The sequence below is a fragment of the Phalaenopsis equestris genome, unplaced genomic scaffold (assembly GCF_001263595.1).
Source record: "Phalaenopsis equestris unplaced genomic scaffold, ASM126359v1 Scaffold000084, whole genome shotgun sequence".
NCBI classification, from domain to species: Eukaryota; Viridiplantae; Streptophyta; class Magnoliopsida; order Asparagales; family Orchidaceae; genus Phalaenopsis; species Phalaenopsis equestris.
In genome coordinates, this window is record NW_018164526.1 from 1,124,454 (window position 1) to 1,142,172 (window position 17,719).

General features: G+C 34.7%; 2 protein-coding genes across 4 annotated transcripts; both read left to right on the forward strand.

Moving 5' to 3' along the window:
* The first annotated feature begins 2,728 nt into the window (after positions 1-2,728).
* Positions 2,729-6,784, forward strand: LOC110019843 (beta-fructofuranosidase, insoluble isoenzyme 4-like). The gene is made up of 7 exons (XM_020717698.1): positions 2,729-2,983; positions 3,143-3,151; positions 3,830-4,692; positions 4,781-4,939; positions 5,633-5,877; positions 6,211-6,301; positions 6,387-6,784. The coding sequence occupies exons 1-7, from the start codon at positions 2,806-2,808 to the stop codon at positions 6,564-6,566; spliced, it is 1,725 nt and encodes a 574-aa protein (XP_020573357.1). The 5' UTR covers positions 2,729-2,805; the 3' UTR covers positions 6,567-6,784.
* A 1,511-nt stretch (positions 6,785-8,295) lies between these two features.
* Positions 8,296-15,250, forward strand: LOC110019844 (protein ROOT PRIMORDIUM DEFECTIVE 1). Of its 3 annotated transcripts, none has more exons than XM_020717701.1 (3): positions 8,296-9,602; positions 14,543-14,657; positions 15,013-15,250. In XM_020717701.1, the coding sequence occupies exon 1, from the start codon at positions 8,345-8,347 to the stop codon at positions 9,497-9,499; it is 1,155 nt and encodes a 384-aa protein (XP_020573360.1). In that variant the 5' UTR covers positions 8,296-8,344; the 3' UTR covers positions 9,500-9,602; positions 14,543-14,657; positions 15,013-15,250. The 3 variants fall into 3 exon arrangements, with proteins under 3 accessions (XP_020573360.1, XP_020573359.1, XP_020573358.1); XM_020717700.1 differs by having other exon boundaries at positions 15,034-15,250; XM_020717699.1 differs by lacking the exon at positions 15,013-15,250 and having other exon boundaries at positions 14,543-15,006.
* Positions 15,251-17,719: the final 2,469 nt, after the last annotated feature.

Sequence of the window (17,719 nt, forward strand, 5' to 3'; positions counted from 1 at the left end):
TTAATTCTTTAATATGTGTAATGACATGATGAAATTAATAAATAGACATGCTAGCTCCCCTTGTAATACCTCTCGGGATTTGGTTTCCCAGGCATATATTTTCGGCATTGGTAGCTTTCCAGGTTATTCTTCTGGTGTACTTTAGTTTGATGCTCTCGGGTAGAAAGAGAGAGAATGAGAGGAGAGAGAAGAAAGAGAGAGATTGTTCTTTTTTGTAATCGTCGAGGTGATCGACATGTGTATTCCTCGAATTAAAAACTTCTCTGCAGTAAAAAACTCCTTTGCAGCTCCGTGGATGCAGACAATTGTCGAACCACATAAATCTGTGTTTTCCCTGTGCCTTTTTGTTTGCGAATTTTTGTCGGTATGATTTTTTTGCTTTATTGCCGTCGTTTTTTACAACACATTTGATAAAAAAATGGGTCTTTTGGTCTTCTATCGGTGGACCCTCCTCTGTCCGACTTCCTCTGTTTTGGACTGTCATATCTTATAGGGATTTGCGCTGATACATTTTTATGTAAATAATTTTTTTCTTTTATTATCATACCTATTGAAACCGACGTTGCAATCAAAAAATAAATGAAAAGAGTATATATCATTTATTTCATAACAAATGCTTCAATAATTGAACTTCACAAATTTCCACACTCTTGATTCTTATAAATAAATAATGACTAGACTCGTTTGACATTTCATGTTTTTTCCACATCTCTGTCTAATCAATTGACTTCCAATCACTTTCACGAAGAACATCTTGAATCGTCTAGTTGAGCTCCTGAGCATTGAAATGCTTATTGCTACCTTCCAAAAGTCGACAAGGCGACACCACCTAGAAGGCAAAAAGAAGAAAAAAATAAAGTCGCAGTCAATAAATGGAAAGCTAATGAGCCAATGGATCAAGCAGGATTTTATGACTCATTTATTGGTCATTAAGGGAGGGAATATTGGGTAGACGATCGAGGCATATTCGACGACCTGAATGCGAGTCTATCGGTTTAAGCCTCTATCGTGACTTGAGATCGGTCGACTGAACAGTGCAGAAAAATATTGTTGCTTAGCCTTCGACAGAGGCACAAAAGGAGGCTAGTGTTTTGCCGCCTCTCAGTGAGGGCAACACGTCAATTTTAAAGCCTTAGTTGGATCGACTACTTGGCATGAGAATGTTGAATCCAAAATTGTGTGTGATTCACACCCAATGAATAGAGTGTCAGATAAGAGTATAGATGTAGAGAAGAAAGTTATAAACATTAGAAGATAATGTTGCTTCTTCATTAAATGCTTCGTCTATTTATACCGTATTTGTTACAATAGTGATATTATATATTTTACTCCCATTTGAATATGTTTTATACTCAAGTATTTATAGTATTTTACAAGCAACAACTTATCGTCCGATCACATTCTGACTCGCCAACTTAGCTTGATTGAGTCAGCTAAGTCGGTAGGGTTTGGTCGGCTAACCCATCGTAGTTGCTTATCTTCAATCTCTGGTACAAAGCCTTTTTATCTCTAAAGGATGGTTGAAGATACAATATGGGACCAACTTTTCATTTGGATCAGTTGTACTATGGGATTGACTATAGCTGACTTCCTGCAATTTGCAACCCGGTCACACTCATGTACGGTCAAATGACTTATATTGGAATGCCTAGTATTTTTTCTTGTTAGTTTTTTGACTCGATCGGCTCTGGCCAAATTAATTTGGCTCGTTTGTCTTGGCGGATCCCATGATCTTTTTTCAAGGGATCCGTATTTTTCTCTTATGAATCATTGGAACAATTTAAGATCAGTGGAAAAAAAATTTTTATGTACAAAACATACTTTTTTATTTGCATATTTTGATGTCATTTAAAAAGTAAGTTTAAGTTTAAATGGGAGAAAAGCGCTCAAACTCTATTCGTTGGAATTTCTGATACTGTTTACAACTAGTGTGCTATGGATTTGAATAAAAAAAATAATATTGTATAAACAAATATAAAAATTTAAGTGTTATATATACATAATTTTTAAAGCTTTGGATCAGCAAAATCTTGCGAGCTCGTGATTGAGTTGAAGCAAGCGAGCAACAATTTTAAAAACTTCTCTGCAGCTCCGTGGACGCAGACAATTGCCGAACCACATAAATCTGTAATTTGTCGCAACATCAGACAGGTGAAATCTTGCAAGCTCGTGATTGAGTTGAAGCAAGCGAGCAACAATTAAGTAAATTCGTGTAATTTGTCGCAACATCAGACAGATGAAATCTAGATTTACGTCGCACAAGAGGTAGAGTGGGAGGGAAACAAATATAATAAGAGAAAATTGGATTTAACGAAAAATTCAATTAGTCTATTTTTAGCGTTTGTTGGGTTTCAAGTGAAATTCATGACTAAATTATGTTAAATGTATGTTACTAAGCACCCCCAAAGAGGCTGCCTAGTAACGAGTCTAGAATGAGAATTAACCTGGATGTAGGCTAAATCATGTAAGATGGTCATTTTCGACAAAATAAAGTTGCTGAATTGATAAATTCGTATTTCATAGATTTCAGCTGTAAATCCTGTGGATCCGTTGATATTTATCTAGAAGCACACAAAACTTCCAAAATAATTTTAATGGATTTATCTAATTTTTGTGATTTCATTGCCACATAAAATTTGAGATTTAACCCATTTAAAATTTAGTAAATCCAAATTTATTGGATTTTAATGAATCCTAATAACTTAAATCTCATTGAGCGAGACAGCACCCAAGAGTGTCTACTCCCTTTTCCTTTTCTATGGAAGACGACGATCTCTCCTTTTAACAAACAAAGAGCCCTAATCCATGGCTTGGCGATGGCAGCTCGTCACCATCTTGCTGTGGCTCCCATCGTTCTGGACTGACTGGAGCAAGTCTTCTCGCGGACATGTCCTGAATCTTGATTCCGAAGTCCCTCTCTCCATCGCAAGCAAAGAGTACAGAGCTGCCTTCCATTTCCAGCCACCTCAAAACTGGATCAATGGTCTTACTGCTTCTTTAGTTCTTCTCAAAACTGCTAATTCATTTTACTAATATCTCTGTAACTATTCCAAGACGTTCGTGATTAGCTCCTAACCTCTATTTTCTCTGTCATTACTGCCATGCGAACAAACTGACATACGGCGTTGATGAAATATGCCAGATCCCAATGGTACCATTCGCATTCTCAGCTCACCTAATCCTCCATTGTCATGCTACTAATTCTATAGCCCGTAAACAGATTCATATTTGAATTAATTCAACTCAGTGTTCATGCGCGTAATTTTCTTTTGAAATCTGCGCATGAATCGCCAATTTCTCGTATATTGTCTTTAATCAATATACGATTTTTTCTGTTTTTTTTGGGTAATATGGCTCTCTCATGTATATTGTATTTTAATCGAGATATTTCATTCAGGAGCTATTTGGCTACAAGTAGAATTGAATTCAACTATTTATTACATCTTTTAAATCAAGTTTTACTAAATCTGGATACATCAAATCCTGAAAATTGTGTGATATGATAGATGTTAGATGCGGTTGAATTTATAATTTGTTTGGTATGTATTTTCAATATTTAGGAGAAGATTGAGAGGCATATGGAGAAGTGGTATCTCTTCACTTTGCCTCTTACTAGCATTTAGTAAATTCAATCTTTTGCCTTGAAATAGAGAAAAATGAGATTAAAGAAGGTAATCGAATTAACGTTGTCCAAAAATCTTTTTTGAAAAGATTTAACCCAAATTTTGGAGCCAAACAATTCCTTAATGTGACATTGTTTGAAAACTGTATCAATTTATTTTATTTAAAGAGCTATTAATTGAAGCCAATTAACATTAAAATCAAATAGGACCAATGCTCTACAATGGTATCTATCACCTATTCTACCAATATAACCCATACTCTGCACAATGGGGCAACATCACTTGGGGGCACTCCAAATCCATAGACCTCATAAACTGGACTCCTCTCGACATTGCTCTCAGGCCATCGGATCCCTTTGACCGTCAAGGATGTTGGTCTGGCTCTGTCACCATCCTTCCAGGAGACAAGCCAGTTATCCTTTACACAGGCATCAATGAATCAGGCCATAACGTTCAAAACATAGCACTACCAAAGAACATTTCTGACCCTTTCTTGGTAGAGTGGGTGAAGCCATCCTACAACCCGATAATGGTTGCAGAAGGAGTCGATCCCACTCAGTTCAGAGACCCCTCCACTTGTTGGCTAGGCAAGGATGGCCTCTGGAGAACAACTATAGGAGCCGAGGATTTTGAAAGGAGGGCAAAGGCTTTGCTTTACCAAAGCAAGGATTTTGTGCAGTGGAGAAGTGCGGAGCGACCATTGTTTTCGACTAATTCATCGTCCATGATAGAATGCATTGACTTCTTCCCCGTGTCTGCGAAATGGAAGAGAGGATTGGATGGTTCAAGCATGGGCTCAAAGGAAGTCAAGCACGTGTTGAAAATGGGTGTGTTTGATAACTCTCATGATTACTACTTGATAGGGAGGTATTCAGAAGAATTGGATGTGTTCACCCCCGAGAATGTTGGTGAAGATGATCACCGAATGTGGCTGAGATATGATTATGGGAGCTTCTATGCATCAAAAACGTTCTTCGACTCTGATAAGAGGAGGAGAGTGTTATGGGCGTGGTCCAATGAGTCTGATACTATCTCTGATGATATTGTGAAGGGATGGGCTGGAGTTCTGGTGCGTAACTTCACCAAACATTTTTATTTCTTGTCTTCTATGATTCACTAAGAAACTCAAACTTCAATTTTTATATTTTGAGTTTCAGACTGTTCCAAGAGCCATTTGGCTTCATAAGAATGGAAAGCAATTGATGCAATGGCCAGTTAGAGAGCTGGAGTCCTTGAGGAGGGAAAAGATAGAATTAAAAGATGTAGAAGTTAGTAAGGGAGGTCTCATTGAAATCAAAGGAGTAAAAACCTCGCAGGTACTTTTCTTCTTATTTATTTGATGAACACAAGCCACAAATGGGCTGCTTTTATGGGCGGCTCGAAGGGCACAGATGCCATTTTTGGTTCCAAGTCGGATTTAGTTGATAAATTCTATCTATTAAAACATGATTTAGTGAATTTCGATGTGTAATTCCAAGCACAATTTGGTTATTCTTATCTTAAATCTAATGAGACATGAATGCAAAAAAAGTTGAGTAAATTGCATTACTTGCAGTTAAAGTGGGACTTGATAAATTACTATTCGAGCCAAAATTTATCAAATCCTCTACATCCAAAATTTTCATACTTAGGATTTGAAAACCTTTTATAGGTGCTGATGGAATTCGACATAAATCTCCTTAAAATGGTGAACCAAATCGAAAATTCAAGTTTAGTTGAAGAACTTTTTGATTCTTTGAAGGGGCATTTACATTCATACCTGTATTTACATGTCCAACATCTAAACTTCATTTTTTACATTTATACCAATCAAAATATTTCATATAAAAAAAAGGCCACCAATATAACTTTTAAAAGGTGAAATAAACCTTTTTATGCATAAGGAAGGTGGCATAAGACTTGAAGTCTGGTTGTTAGATATGTAATAAGAATTGAGTGGTATGTATGTGAATCTTCATTCTTAGAAATATACTAGAGTTTTTTTTTTTTTTCTCAATAATGACAAGCAGGCTGATATAGAGGTGGAATTTGAGCTTCCAGAGCTCGAAAAGGCTGAGCTCGTGCACCATGAGTGGAAACTTGATGACGCGCAGATGGCCTGCAACGAAATGGATGCTTCGGTTCCAGGAAGCATAGGACCTTTTGGCCTGCTTATTTTGGCTTCTCATGATCTTGAGGAGCACACTGCAGTTTTCTTCAGAGTTTTCAAGACCAGAACCGATTATGCTGTTCTCATGTGCTCCGATCAAAGAAAGTATGTTTTTTACTTCAATCAAATTTGGTTTTATACAATCATTTTCTGCTATTCGTTGGTTATAACTTCATGTTTTGCTTTCGGGGCATTTACATATGCCTCTTAATTCCTATCTATTTACATATCTGATATCTAAATTTACTTATTACATTTATAACAATGAAATATTTCACATCACATAAAAAATACAACCATTTTAATTTTTAAAAAGTGAAATGGACATTTTCGTGCATAGGGAAGGCATGCATGTATGTAAAAATTGAATTTTTGGATATGTAAACTCCCAAGAATTGAGTGATAATATGTAAATCTTCTTTTGCATGCAACAAAAAGGTCTTCATTGTGGCCTGAACTCTACAAGCCAGTATTTGGAGGATTCGTGGGCATGGATGTGAAAGAGGGGAAGATATCTCTAAGGACTTTGGTGAGTTTGTTAATTTCTCATCCATCCATATTATGATTTTATCAAAATCAACCTCTTTTATTTCTAAATTTATGTTTTGAGACAGATTGATCATTCAGTGATTGAGAGCTTTGGTGATGGAGGAAGAACTTGCATCACTGCTAGAGTTTATCCCAAACTACTGCTTTCTGGAGACACTCATATGTATGTGTTCAACAATGGGTCTGAAACAGTGAAGATAAGGGAGTTGAAGGCTTGGGAGATGGGGAATGCTCAGATTAATTGAGCAAAAGCGCTTGAAAGATATGTTTTTTTCAACTTTTTCAGGTAAGAATGGATGAAAGAAGAGATAGATTGTTGATTTTATGCTATTTCTAATATATTTTTGGCATAGTTTTTAAAAATTTGTGTTTGTGCATTGGTTAGCCAGCTCCCATATTTATGTGGCTGTTGAAAACATTTTATTCATAGCTAAAATGAGAGATTATTCTAATCTATTGATTATATATGTATATATTGCAGCTTTTAGAAGTATACTTTTCCCATAATAATTCTACAAGGACTTTTGAAGGAATATAAAGGAATATGCAATTTGGGCAGTCAAAATGGCTTGTTGTTCGCGAACAGCTCGTGTTCGACTCGTTTGCTAAGCTTAACGAGCTGAACTCAAACAAATTTTTAAGCTGGAAATGTAAACGAGCAGAATACAAACATATATTTGTTCACTTGTGTTTGGCTCGAATTTGTTCAAAAATAAATAAATAAAAATAAAAATATACTCAATATTACGCGGTGTTATTGGTGCTATCAGTGTTAATCCGCGGTGTAATTATTCTTCGGTGTTATTGGTATTATCAGTGTTATTCCGCAGTGTTACACCGTGAAATAACACCAATAACATCGAAGAATAACGACCCGCGCTATTTGGATGTTACTGAGGTGTTATTATGGGTGTTATGCGAGTGTTATCGTTGTGTTATTAGTGACTCTGTTGTTCGCGGTATCATTGGTTCGATTCTGGGGCATTTTATATTATAACGAACCTATTTCTAGCCAAACACGAAGATGAATATAATATTCGAGTCGAACACGGACACATTGTCAATGAGCCATTTCGAACATGAGCTGAGGCTCAGCTCGCTCAAGCTCAGCTCGTTTACAACCCTATATGCAATCACTCCGAGCGGATCGTAGACCTTATATGTTGGGAGCCACAAAAGCGAGTGGAAATTTGAACGAATTTAATTGTGAATATATGCACACCAAATATGCAAGACTTTGAATCTATGATCTATTGTTTGGATGATAAAGCTCTCAGCTATTTAATGATAAATATAAGATCATAAAAGGCTGAAAAAGAGGTGATTGGCCAAAAAAGTGGCACGATACTCACAAAACATATTATGTTAGCCCAAATAAATAATGATAGCTTTTCTCGAGCAAGTTTGCTTTAAAAAAAATGAGAAATTTACAAATGTGACGTACAATTCTTATGAATTTACATATCTAACGCCAGAAGGTTGATATTTAAATTTATAACACCTTTATGCTATGAATCTATGTGTCAAAAATTGCATTTTTCATCTAAAAAGTTTGTAAATTGATTTTTTTGATGCGATGTAAAAAAATTAATATTTTAATTGTAAATATTAAAGTGTAATATTAAAATTTTGATGTTAGATATGTAAATAAATAAGATTTGCGTGGTATGCATGTAAATGCCCTGAAAAAAAATGTCAAGGTGTGATCTTCAAGAGTATAGATACTGGTTCAAAGATTTGAAGTCATTTAAGATTTAAATTTACTTTAAGTTTGAATTTCATTTGTATTTAATGTGTGATCTCAAGAGTAGATACTAGTTCAAAGATTTGAAGTCATTTAAGATTCAAATTTACTTTAAGTTTGAATTTCATTTGTATTTAAAACAAGTTTGTTTTTTAGCTATGTAAATTCACAAAAGTTTGTGGTATGTATGTAAATTACCCCGAGAAACGTCATTTGAGGTCCTCCAGCCGGTTAAACCCTAGCAAAACCAGAGCTCTGGAGTTTTCTCGGGAAGATTTCATGCTTCTTGATAGAAGGCTCAGAGAAAATATTCTTCTTCGCTGCTCAAAAACCTTGGAGGCATTGTGGCACCTCCAAAAAGCAAGCTATGTGGATGTGACGATGAAATGGAAGAAGGATCCCTTCTTCGACAACATCGACATCCTCTCCAAATCCAGAGATCTCCGACCCCTCATCTCCCTCAAGAACATCATCATCAAGGAGCCCGATCAGTGCTTACCCATCTCCGCAGTCTCTAAGCGCAGCCGCGAGCTCGATATCTCCGGCCGGGTGGCGAGCTTTCTTCGGCGATACCCAGCAGTTTTCGAGGAGTTCACCGGTCCCGAATACAACCTACCCTGGTTCCGGCTCACCCGAGAAGCCTTCGACATCGACCTGAAAGAGCGCGATGTCTATTTGAGAAGGCGGATGGAGATCGTCGGCCGGCTGCGGCGGCTCATACTGATGTCGAGAGAGAAGATGCTACCCTTACGGATTGTACAAGGAATGCTCTGGTACTTGGGTCTCTCCGAGGATTTTCTTAAGATCCCAGAAGAGATTTCTGATGAATTTTTTCGAATAGTTGAGGTGGAAGGTGAGGAGCGCTGGCTGTGCGCTGAACCCGATTCCAACGAGGAAATTCTATCTGTTTTACAGAAGAATGCTATGAAGCAAGGCAGTTGTGATCAGGTTACTTTTCCTCTCTTCCCTTCAAAAGGTCTTCGATTGAAGAAAAAGATAGAGTGCTGGCTGGATGATTTCCAGAGACTTCCCTATGTATCTCCCTACGAAGATTTCTCTTCTTTGGATCCAAACAGTGATGTCTCAGAGAAGAGAGTAGCTGGTGTTCTGCATGAACTTCTTAGTATTTTTGTGGATAACTCAGCGGAGAGGAGGAGACTTCTTTGTCTCAGGAAGCACTTAGGCCTGCCGCAAAAGTTTCATAAAGTGTTTGAGCGCCATCCTCATGTGTTCTACCTTCTTCTCAAGAGCAAGACTTGCTTTGTGGTTCTCAAGGAGGCCTATAATGGATGCTCGGTTTCTACAATTGAGAGGCATCCTATGCTGGAAGTGAGAAAAAAATACGTTGAATTGATGAATAGGTCTGAAGCAATACTGAGAAGTCGTCGCAGTAGAAAACCTTTGGTAGAGATTGAAGATGAAAGTTATCGTTGATTGTGAATTGGCATTGGAAGAAGGTTTGGAGAAGTGGTTCTGTAAATCCTATAAGCAAGCATGTCCAAATCCGGAAGTCCAAACTCAAATCCTTGTGTGGAAGGTAAGATGATTATTCAATGCTCAACAAATCCCTGTCAAGATCCTGATCACCGAATCACTTATTTTTCTGTTGCATTTTCCTTGAAGTCTTTGTGCGTATTTAGTTGAGATAAACATGCATAAACTATTAAGCAAACAACACTGAGATTACTAGGAAAATTCTCTTTATAGTATTTTTTTCCTTAAAAATATATGTTCTTTTGGAAATCGTATGTTATTGTAGTAGGAATTCTTTAAAAATATATGTTCTTTTGGAAATCGTATGTTATGAAGTCTTTTGTGCGTATTTAGCTGAAGACTTGTAATGTTTCCTCTGATACTAATAACTTAGAAGTCTTTTGTGCGTATTTAGCTGAAGACTTGTAATGTTTCCTCTGATACTAATAACTTATGTAATTCAAGGAATTGCAATTTTGTTATTAATCCTTATAATTAGTAAATACATTGGAATGCTTCATCTAGCTTTTTTCTAATTGTTTATGATATAAAATGCAACCAATATGAAAAGAAATTATCTTTTTTTCCTTAAAATATTTCTATTAGTCAGTTATATTTAACTCCATCAGATTAACTTTGCTAGTCAATGAAGTCATCCACTTGACCTAGTCATGAAGTGAGGGGGTGCAAGCAACGGGCACTGTGTAAGATGGGCTAGAAAAGGGAATCATTGGAGAATCAACCATATGTCATCATCACATGATTCAATAGTGTAGGATTTATCATATATATTCTCATTAAGGAATAATGATTTTTTTATAAATAACTGAAAAAATTGTTCCTTGAAAAGGTCACCAAATATGTTGAAGTTAGCATGAGCGGAGGGAAGAGGGTATCGATTAAGAATACGACCTCATACTTGGTCAAGGTCTTTGCTAAGCCCGACTAGGAATTGGAACATGCGATCCTTTTCTACAATTTTTTTGAAGAGCGACAGACCCACTGGAGAATCCCATGTGTAGTTGTAATGCCAGTTGCACTACATCCATAGTGCAACAAGGCCATTATAATATTGGGTCACTGTCGTTTACCCCTATCATGCCTCCCGGATTTTCTTAGACACCTCATAAAGTTGGTCGAATTTTTCTACATCTGAGTAGGTATCACGAACAACCGTTCAGAGGGCATTAGCTGAAGGGAGAAACATGTATGAACGAAAAATTGACGTTTCCATGGAGTTGATTAGCTATGAAATGACCATGGAGTTCTCAGTTTCCTAAGCTCCATAAGTCGGTCAGTAGGCGCACGAACTATACTTTTGAGGTAACCAAACTTCCCAAGTCTTTTGATAAACAACAAGACCGCTTGGGACAATCAGAGAAAGTTGCTGTCATTCAGTTTATGGGTTGTGATTGAGTAATTCTTGCTAGTTTTCAAACCTTCGGTCTGCAAGGTAGTAGAAATTGGAGTTGATCCTCTGGTTGAATCAAGAACACATTCTAAAGGTGGTTCAGAGTAGAAGAATCCGCCATAATTCCGACTGTGCCAAAGAAGATGTTGAGATTTTTATCCATTAATGAATTCTGGTAAGGTTATGAAATAGAAACTGTAGTTAGAAGGAAGGCCAACTGTTTGTTGGAGCCTGAGACTGCTAGGATCAACGACAAGAATAGTTCACGATAGGCAGGGATTCACATACAAATGAATTCTGAAAAATTGCAGAAAGAAAACGGCAGGAAGAAAACTGCAGAAAGAAAATGATAGGAAGAAAACTGTAGATGTGGAAAAATGGCAGAAAGAATTTTGCATATATGAAAACTGCAGATCTGTGGAAATCAACAGGAAGAATTCTGTACGAAGAGGACCTACCGGTGGTCAATAGTTTGAATGAAACCTCTAGGGTTAGATCCATGGCTCTGATACCATGTTGAATCGATGATCAAGGCAGCATGTCTCTCATTGATATAGAGAGGGGTATTTAAATCCAATTATAATGGACTCAAATAAGGAAAGAAATAAAAACACAATCAAAGAAATAAAAATAGAATAAATATAAATAAAAACTACATAATGCAGAATAAGGCGAATTAATAAATAATAACGGCTATGAAAACCTAATAAATCTAATAATGCATATATATATTTATAATTTTTTAGTTGGCTGGTTAATAAAAAAGTCATTTTGCTTTGGGCTTTGTGCATCACAAGTAAAAATTGAATCCCTGTGTGTTACAAAATATTTAGCTCTTTGAAGTCATTGATTCGAAAGTAGAGATGCATGTAAGATTTTTGATTGAGCATAAATAGTTAAAGATGGTGACACCTCTACTGCCGGAAGGAACTGGTGCTTCTCAAGCTTAAGCAGCGGATAAGGCCACCTAAAAGCTTTGATTTTGAGAATTCTTGTTGTAATATGGTTCCATAGGCTCTTAAGTATTATGAAATTTGTTGGTGAGCTCACTTTTGAGGAAGCTATCAGTGGATGATAATCAAAGTAGTGGATCATATCAATTATAGAGGAGTTGAAGTCTTTGATGAAACATAAAAAAGTGAGATTTGGTTTAACTCTCTTTGGTTAAAAGAAGTAATGCCTGCAAATGGATCTTCAGGAGTAAAGAGAGAATGCAACATCAACATGATATTTGATGCAAAGCATGATTGGTTGCAAATGGCTACTCCTAGATAAGATATGGACTTTTTAAGGAATTTTTATCAATAGTTATTGACCTTAGTTCTACTCAACTTTTGTTAACAATGATTGCAATGCAATTGCTGGATAGTTTGAATGAGATTCACAATGCAACAACCCAAAAATTTGATTGTGCCAAAACAGAAGTTCATGTGTCTAATGCAAGTGTTGTGTGGCTTAAGTAGTTTCTGAGGCAATGATACATAAATTTGATATTTTTATGATAACTAGTACAAGCCCATTTGATTTTTACGCATACCACTGTAAGCGGCTTACAAATGGATGTTTTGTGTATTTTATTTTTATGTTGATTACAACTAGAAATGGCATGAATCCGTAAAGGGAAAGTTGATTTGAATGCTGCATTTTAGATGAAAGATCATAGCAGCAGTTAGAGCTTTATCCATGAAATTATCCATACCTATGTTCGGTGCGACTCGAAAGAACAAAAAATTATCCAAGATCAAAACTTAAAAGGAACCCTGAGATGCCATATAAGAGACTTTGAAGATAAAATTTTAATGTGGAGTGCTATTTTTTATTGCTTTGGGCGCCATTACGCAAACCCTTTATCGTTACAAATAGATCAACCAGACAAGGAAAGGCTGTTAGTGTTGTAGGTTGATAATTATTCTAGACATCACTAATGAAACCTAAGATGACATTTATGATAAAAAACACAGAAAGTCTACAATGTGAAAATAGCAAGCAATTTTCATCTATTTTAACAAAGACGTGGTAGTAGACTAAATTTGAAATTTCATTAGAAAATGAGTGTTATAGTGATATAATATAAATAATGTTATCAGAACTTTGGAAGCTTTTATAGGTTATTTTTTATTGAGGAACTACTTTTCCCTCTTTGTAGGCTGAGAGTGAAGGTCTGTTCAGGACAATTTTTTGCTTTGCGTTTCACACTGCCATAACAATTCTATTTGGGGAATTATTTTCATGTTTCTTTTAGAATTTTTTGTAGTGGAAAGCTATTTTTTTTACCAGAATATTTGTGATTCCCATCACAAAGTTGTTTTTCCCACCATAGCTTCACAATCATCTTTACAACCACAGGCTTTTTAGAAGTTGTTTTTCCCACCATAGCTTCACAATCATCTTTACAATAAGTTGCAGCTATCCTAAACTGATCAGGATTCTCCTTAAGCTTTATGTTTTCATTATTCCAATTGAGAGGTTTGGAAGAAAAGCTATTTTATTTTGGATAATTTTTGTTGTTTTATTTTTTAGACCGCCAACAAAATTTTATTTGGTTGTTGTTTTCTTGTTGCTTTCTATAATTTTTTATGATGGGATTGTTTTTTACAACTAGAACTTATGTGTGATACCTATAAAAAAATTGTCTAACCTTTTAGAAAAAAATAAATATTTATAATACACACGACAGCTTTTCAAATATTATTTTTTTCCAATATAGCTTTACAATCTCTTTTTTATAGGGCTGCAGCTGCCCCAAACAAACTCTTAGTTTCATATTGAACGTTCAGTTAGTGTAGAAATAATAATCACTTAGCTTTCTATATAAGCTTATGTTTATGGGCTTAAATGTATCATTTCTATCATATATTTTTTTGTTTCAAAGGATGTAGTGATTTAATTTTTATTTGTATTGAATGGTGTTGAATGAAATAAAATGAATTTCAATAATTTGTGAGGCTATGAATCTACAGTTCTTTAAGTTTCATGAAAATTTTTATTTTCAGTTTCTTTGACACAAACCACAACCTTCAAATACAACTTTATAAAGTAGTTCAATCGACTAGGTTTTCATCTCATTCAAAAGAAATAGAATTTTCCGGAAGTTTCTTTCGACTTTATTAGAAAATTTATTCTCGGATAACGTCTTAATTATCCCTTTTTGTAAATCGTTGTTCTAGCTTTCATCAATTGAAGTTTAGGAAAAAGTAGACATTTATTGGTTAGAATTTCATTGGACCAACACAGCTATTATATATTCTATTAGCAACCATCAAGTGCATCATCCATAACTATAATTTTTAAGGGCATTTACATACATACATACCATCAATTCCTATTGATTTACATATCTAACAAGTAACACCTAAACTTTACTTTTTATATTTATACCATCCAAATCTTTCATATCACATAAAATATGACTATTTTAACTTTTAAAAAGTTTAATATACCTTTTCATGCCTAGGCATTGTGGCATTTATATAAAAATTAAAGTTTAGATGTTTGATATGTAAATACATAATAAATGAGTGGTATCATATTTAATCTTCTGTTTTCGATGCAATACCATGTTTTTTTAAAATTTTTCTTACATGACTTTGCAGATCTCAAGAGATTCTTTTGAACTAAAAAAATTAGAATCAATATCTTCCAAACGAAGGAAAGGATGTACTCAGGCTAATGCTACCTTATAATAAGTACCCTCCAAGCGGCTATCAGGTATTTCTATTCTAACTCGTAGGGCTGTTGAATCTTGATGTTTAAAGGAACGAGGCTCTACCATTAAAAAATGTGTTGGTTGCCTATAGTGCATAGTTGATGATAAATATTTTTGAATGATTTGACACCAAAATATTATTGGTTTGAATCCGTCCCGAACTGATAAAAAATGTCAAGATTCGTGTTTGATGATCTTCCTTTATACTGACACAGTAACATCGTTGATTTTTTTGAACACCTCAAAATGTGTGATGCCCCTTCATTGATTATGAACCTTCAAATAAGATTTTGGTCCAACATGCATGGCACTAATTTTAAAGTTATCAAACAACCTTATTGCGATCTCCAATAACAGGCATCCATCTATTTATACCAGGGATACGATGATGCACGCAACTTATCTTCAAGACACTAATCTTGAAGACCACAAATGCCTTGTGCATGTCTATGTATCTCTCTCCAACTTATAGATATGAGAGATGAAGTGTCTTACATTGAGGGTTTTTTTAATCTCGTTTATTTGTTTACGACTATTTGGATAAGTAGGTTTAAATGTTATTTGAAAACTACTGTTGATGCATTAAGTTATTGAAGTCCAAACCTGTGATATTTGATTCTTTCCTTTCAAGTTTAAAGGATTAGCAAAATCTATTTTGGGGATTGAGTGTATAGATATTTTGTAAATTTAATGTCTTTGTTTTATCCTTAATTTGTTTCTTTAATTTTAATTGAATATGTAATATGATTATCTAACATGTATCAATTTAATAATACAGAAAATTTTTGCACTAAATTATATTTCATTTGAAAAAGGTTATTAGGTTATCCTCAAATAATTTGTGTCAGGATGGCATTAAAAATCATTTAATTTGATTTCAACATTAATGTTACCATTTGTTAATAATAAATCAAGAAAATTTATATTACATTTTTTTATCCATCATAACGAAAATTGATCATAATATTTGGATTTGAGAGCTTTGAAATCTCTGCAAACTTTAAGTTCATAAGTAGCGGTTCTTAGTTAATTTTGTCGTGAGATTTTTTTTTAGAAAGATTCACTTTGATGAAGTCAAAGTTCTGTATGACTCTTAATTGAAGTTTAAATATTTCTTGCTTAAAAGATTAAGATTCAAACAGAAGTCCATTGAATTCTCAAGTGTGTCATTAGAGAATAAGGGTGCATTTCGGGCCTCACGACACTTTGCAACCTGACCCTAAGTTTAGGATCGTAGATTTGTGATATTAATACTTTATACAAATTTGGTAATATAATAATTGAGTGATATGTACGTAAATAAATGCCCATAAAAAAAATGTCTAGTTATAAGTTACGTTGAATTCCGTGTAAATGATGAATGAATTTCTGCCAAATTTAATTTTTCATTCTAATTTAGTTGTGCTTTTTAATGATTCTTTTATTACTAGTTTTAATGAAATTAATGTGGTGAATATATGAATTAATTCTATATCTAGCATTTGTGTATTTTTTTCTGCGTAGCATTTGATTCTTGATCTATGAAAAATTATTCCATACGGACAGCGCATATAGAGATACATGTGTTACAGCAAAACTGTATTTCGGTGGGCCCCATTTAAAAAAAAAAACTAAAAAAATTGTGATCGACGACCGAGATCGGATAGTGCATGCATCTCTGCATGCGCTGTCCGTATGGAATATTTTCTCCTCGATCCATTAAGTGAACGATATTCAAATGGAGGATCTCCATATCTACGACATAACTTTCATGTATTTACACATCTAATATTTACATTTTTCATATTAATTAAATATATAAATTTTAAATTTAATAAAAAAATCACTAATATTTATTTTTTAGATTAAAATGCACAGGACATTAAAGTTGTGAAAATCAAATCATTAAATTTTGAATTACGTATATGAAGATTTACATACATACCACTTAATTCTTTTATATTTACATCTCTAGCACCTGCATTTCAATTTTCACATCCATACCATCTCATGATTCTCACCTATGCAGGAAAAGGTGTATGATAGTTTTAAAAATCAAATTAGGTTTTAAGTATGTAAATGTCTCTATAAAACATTCACATGTATTTACATATCTAATATTTAAATTATATTTTTTACATTTATGTAGCCCAATTTTTTCTTATCACCAAGCAAATTTCAATCATTTTAAAATGTAAAAATTGAAATACAATTTTTCGTGCTTAGGTATAATGGAAAAAATATTGCATCAGGACTCCGCATGTAGAGTTACGTGCGTAGTCCAATGAAATCACGCCACATGGAGGTGAAAAAAAAAATTGGCCGGAAACACAGGGAAATATTCCCTCCGTGTTATTCTATGTTATTCATGTGTTTTTATATGTTATTCAGGTGTTATTGTGTTTTGAAAATATTTTCGGTGTTATAATAGCATAATAACACATCAATAGTACTTGAATAATACACAATAACACTTGAATAACATATAATAATATATGAATAACACGGAAAATTTTTTTTTTTTCTATCACTGTCACTTGACGTGATTTCATTGGACTACGCATGTAACTCTACGTATGAAGTCTTGCTATGTTTTCTGGGTAGGATGAGATTTAAGTAAGGTTTATGATTACGGTGGCAGATATGTAAATTATGAGGAATTAAATGGCAAATCCGTTAATCTCGCAAACATAAAAGGCAAAAAAATAAATTCCAATTTTTCATGTGATAGATTTGAAATGCCCCGTAAGTCCGGTCCGGTTCGGTACCGAACCTGGATGCCCGTCTGCGTTCGTACATTGTATGTGGTCATGGCACGAGCTGCTCCCCGCTTCCGTACAGCAAACGAAATAATCCAAAATTCCATTTATCAAAGAAAACAAATATGAAATACAACACATTACTGTCCGTTAGATCTGCTTTACAAGTCGTTCTTTCAAACCCTCATGATTTCTTACATGAGTCGCGCAGCAGTACGGGTGTAAACGTGCCGAACACGAGCCTCGTGTTCGGCTCATTTATATTTTGAGCTCAAAAAGTGTGTTCGTGTTCGACTCGTTTGCTTAACGAGCCGAACACGAGCTGT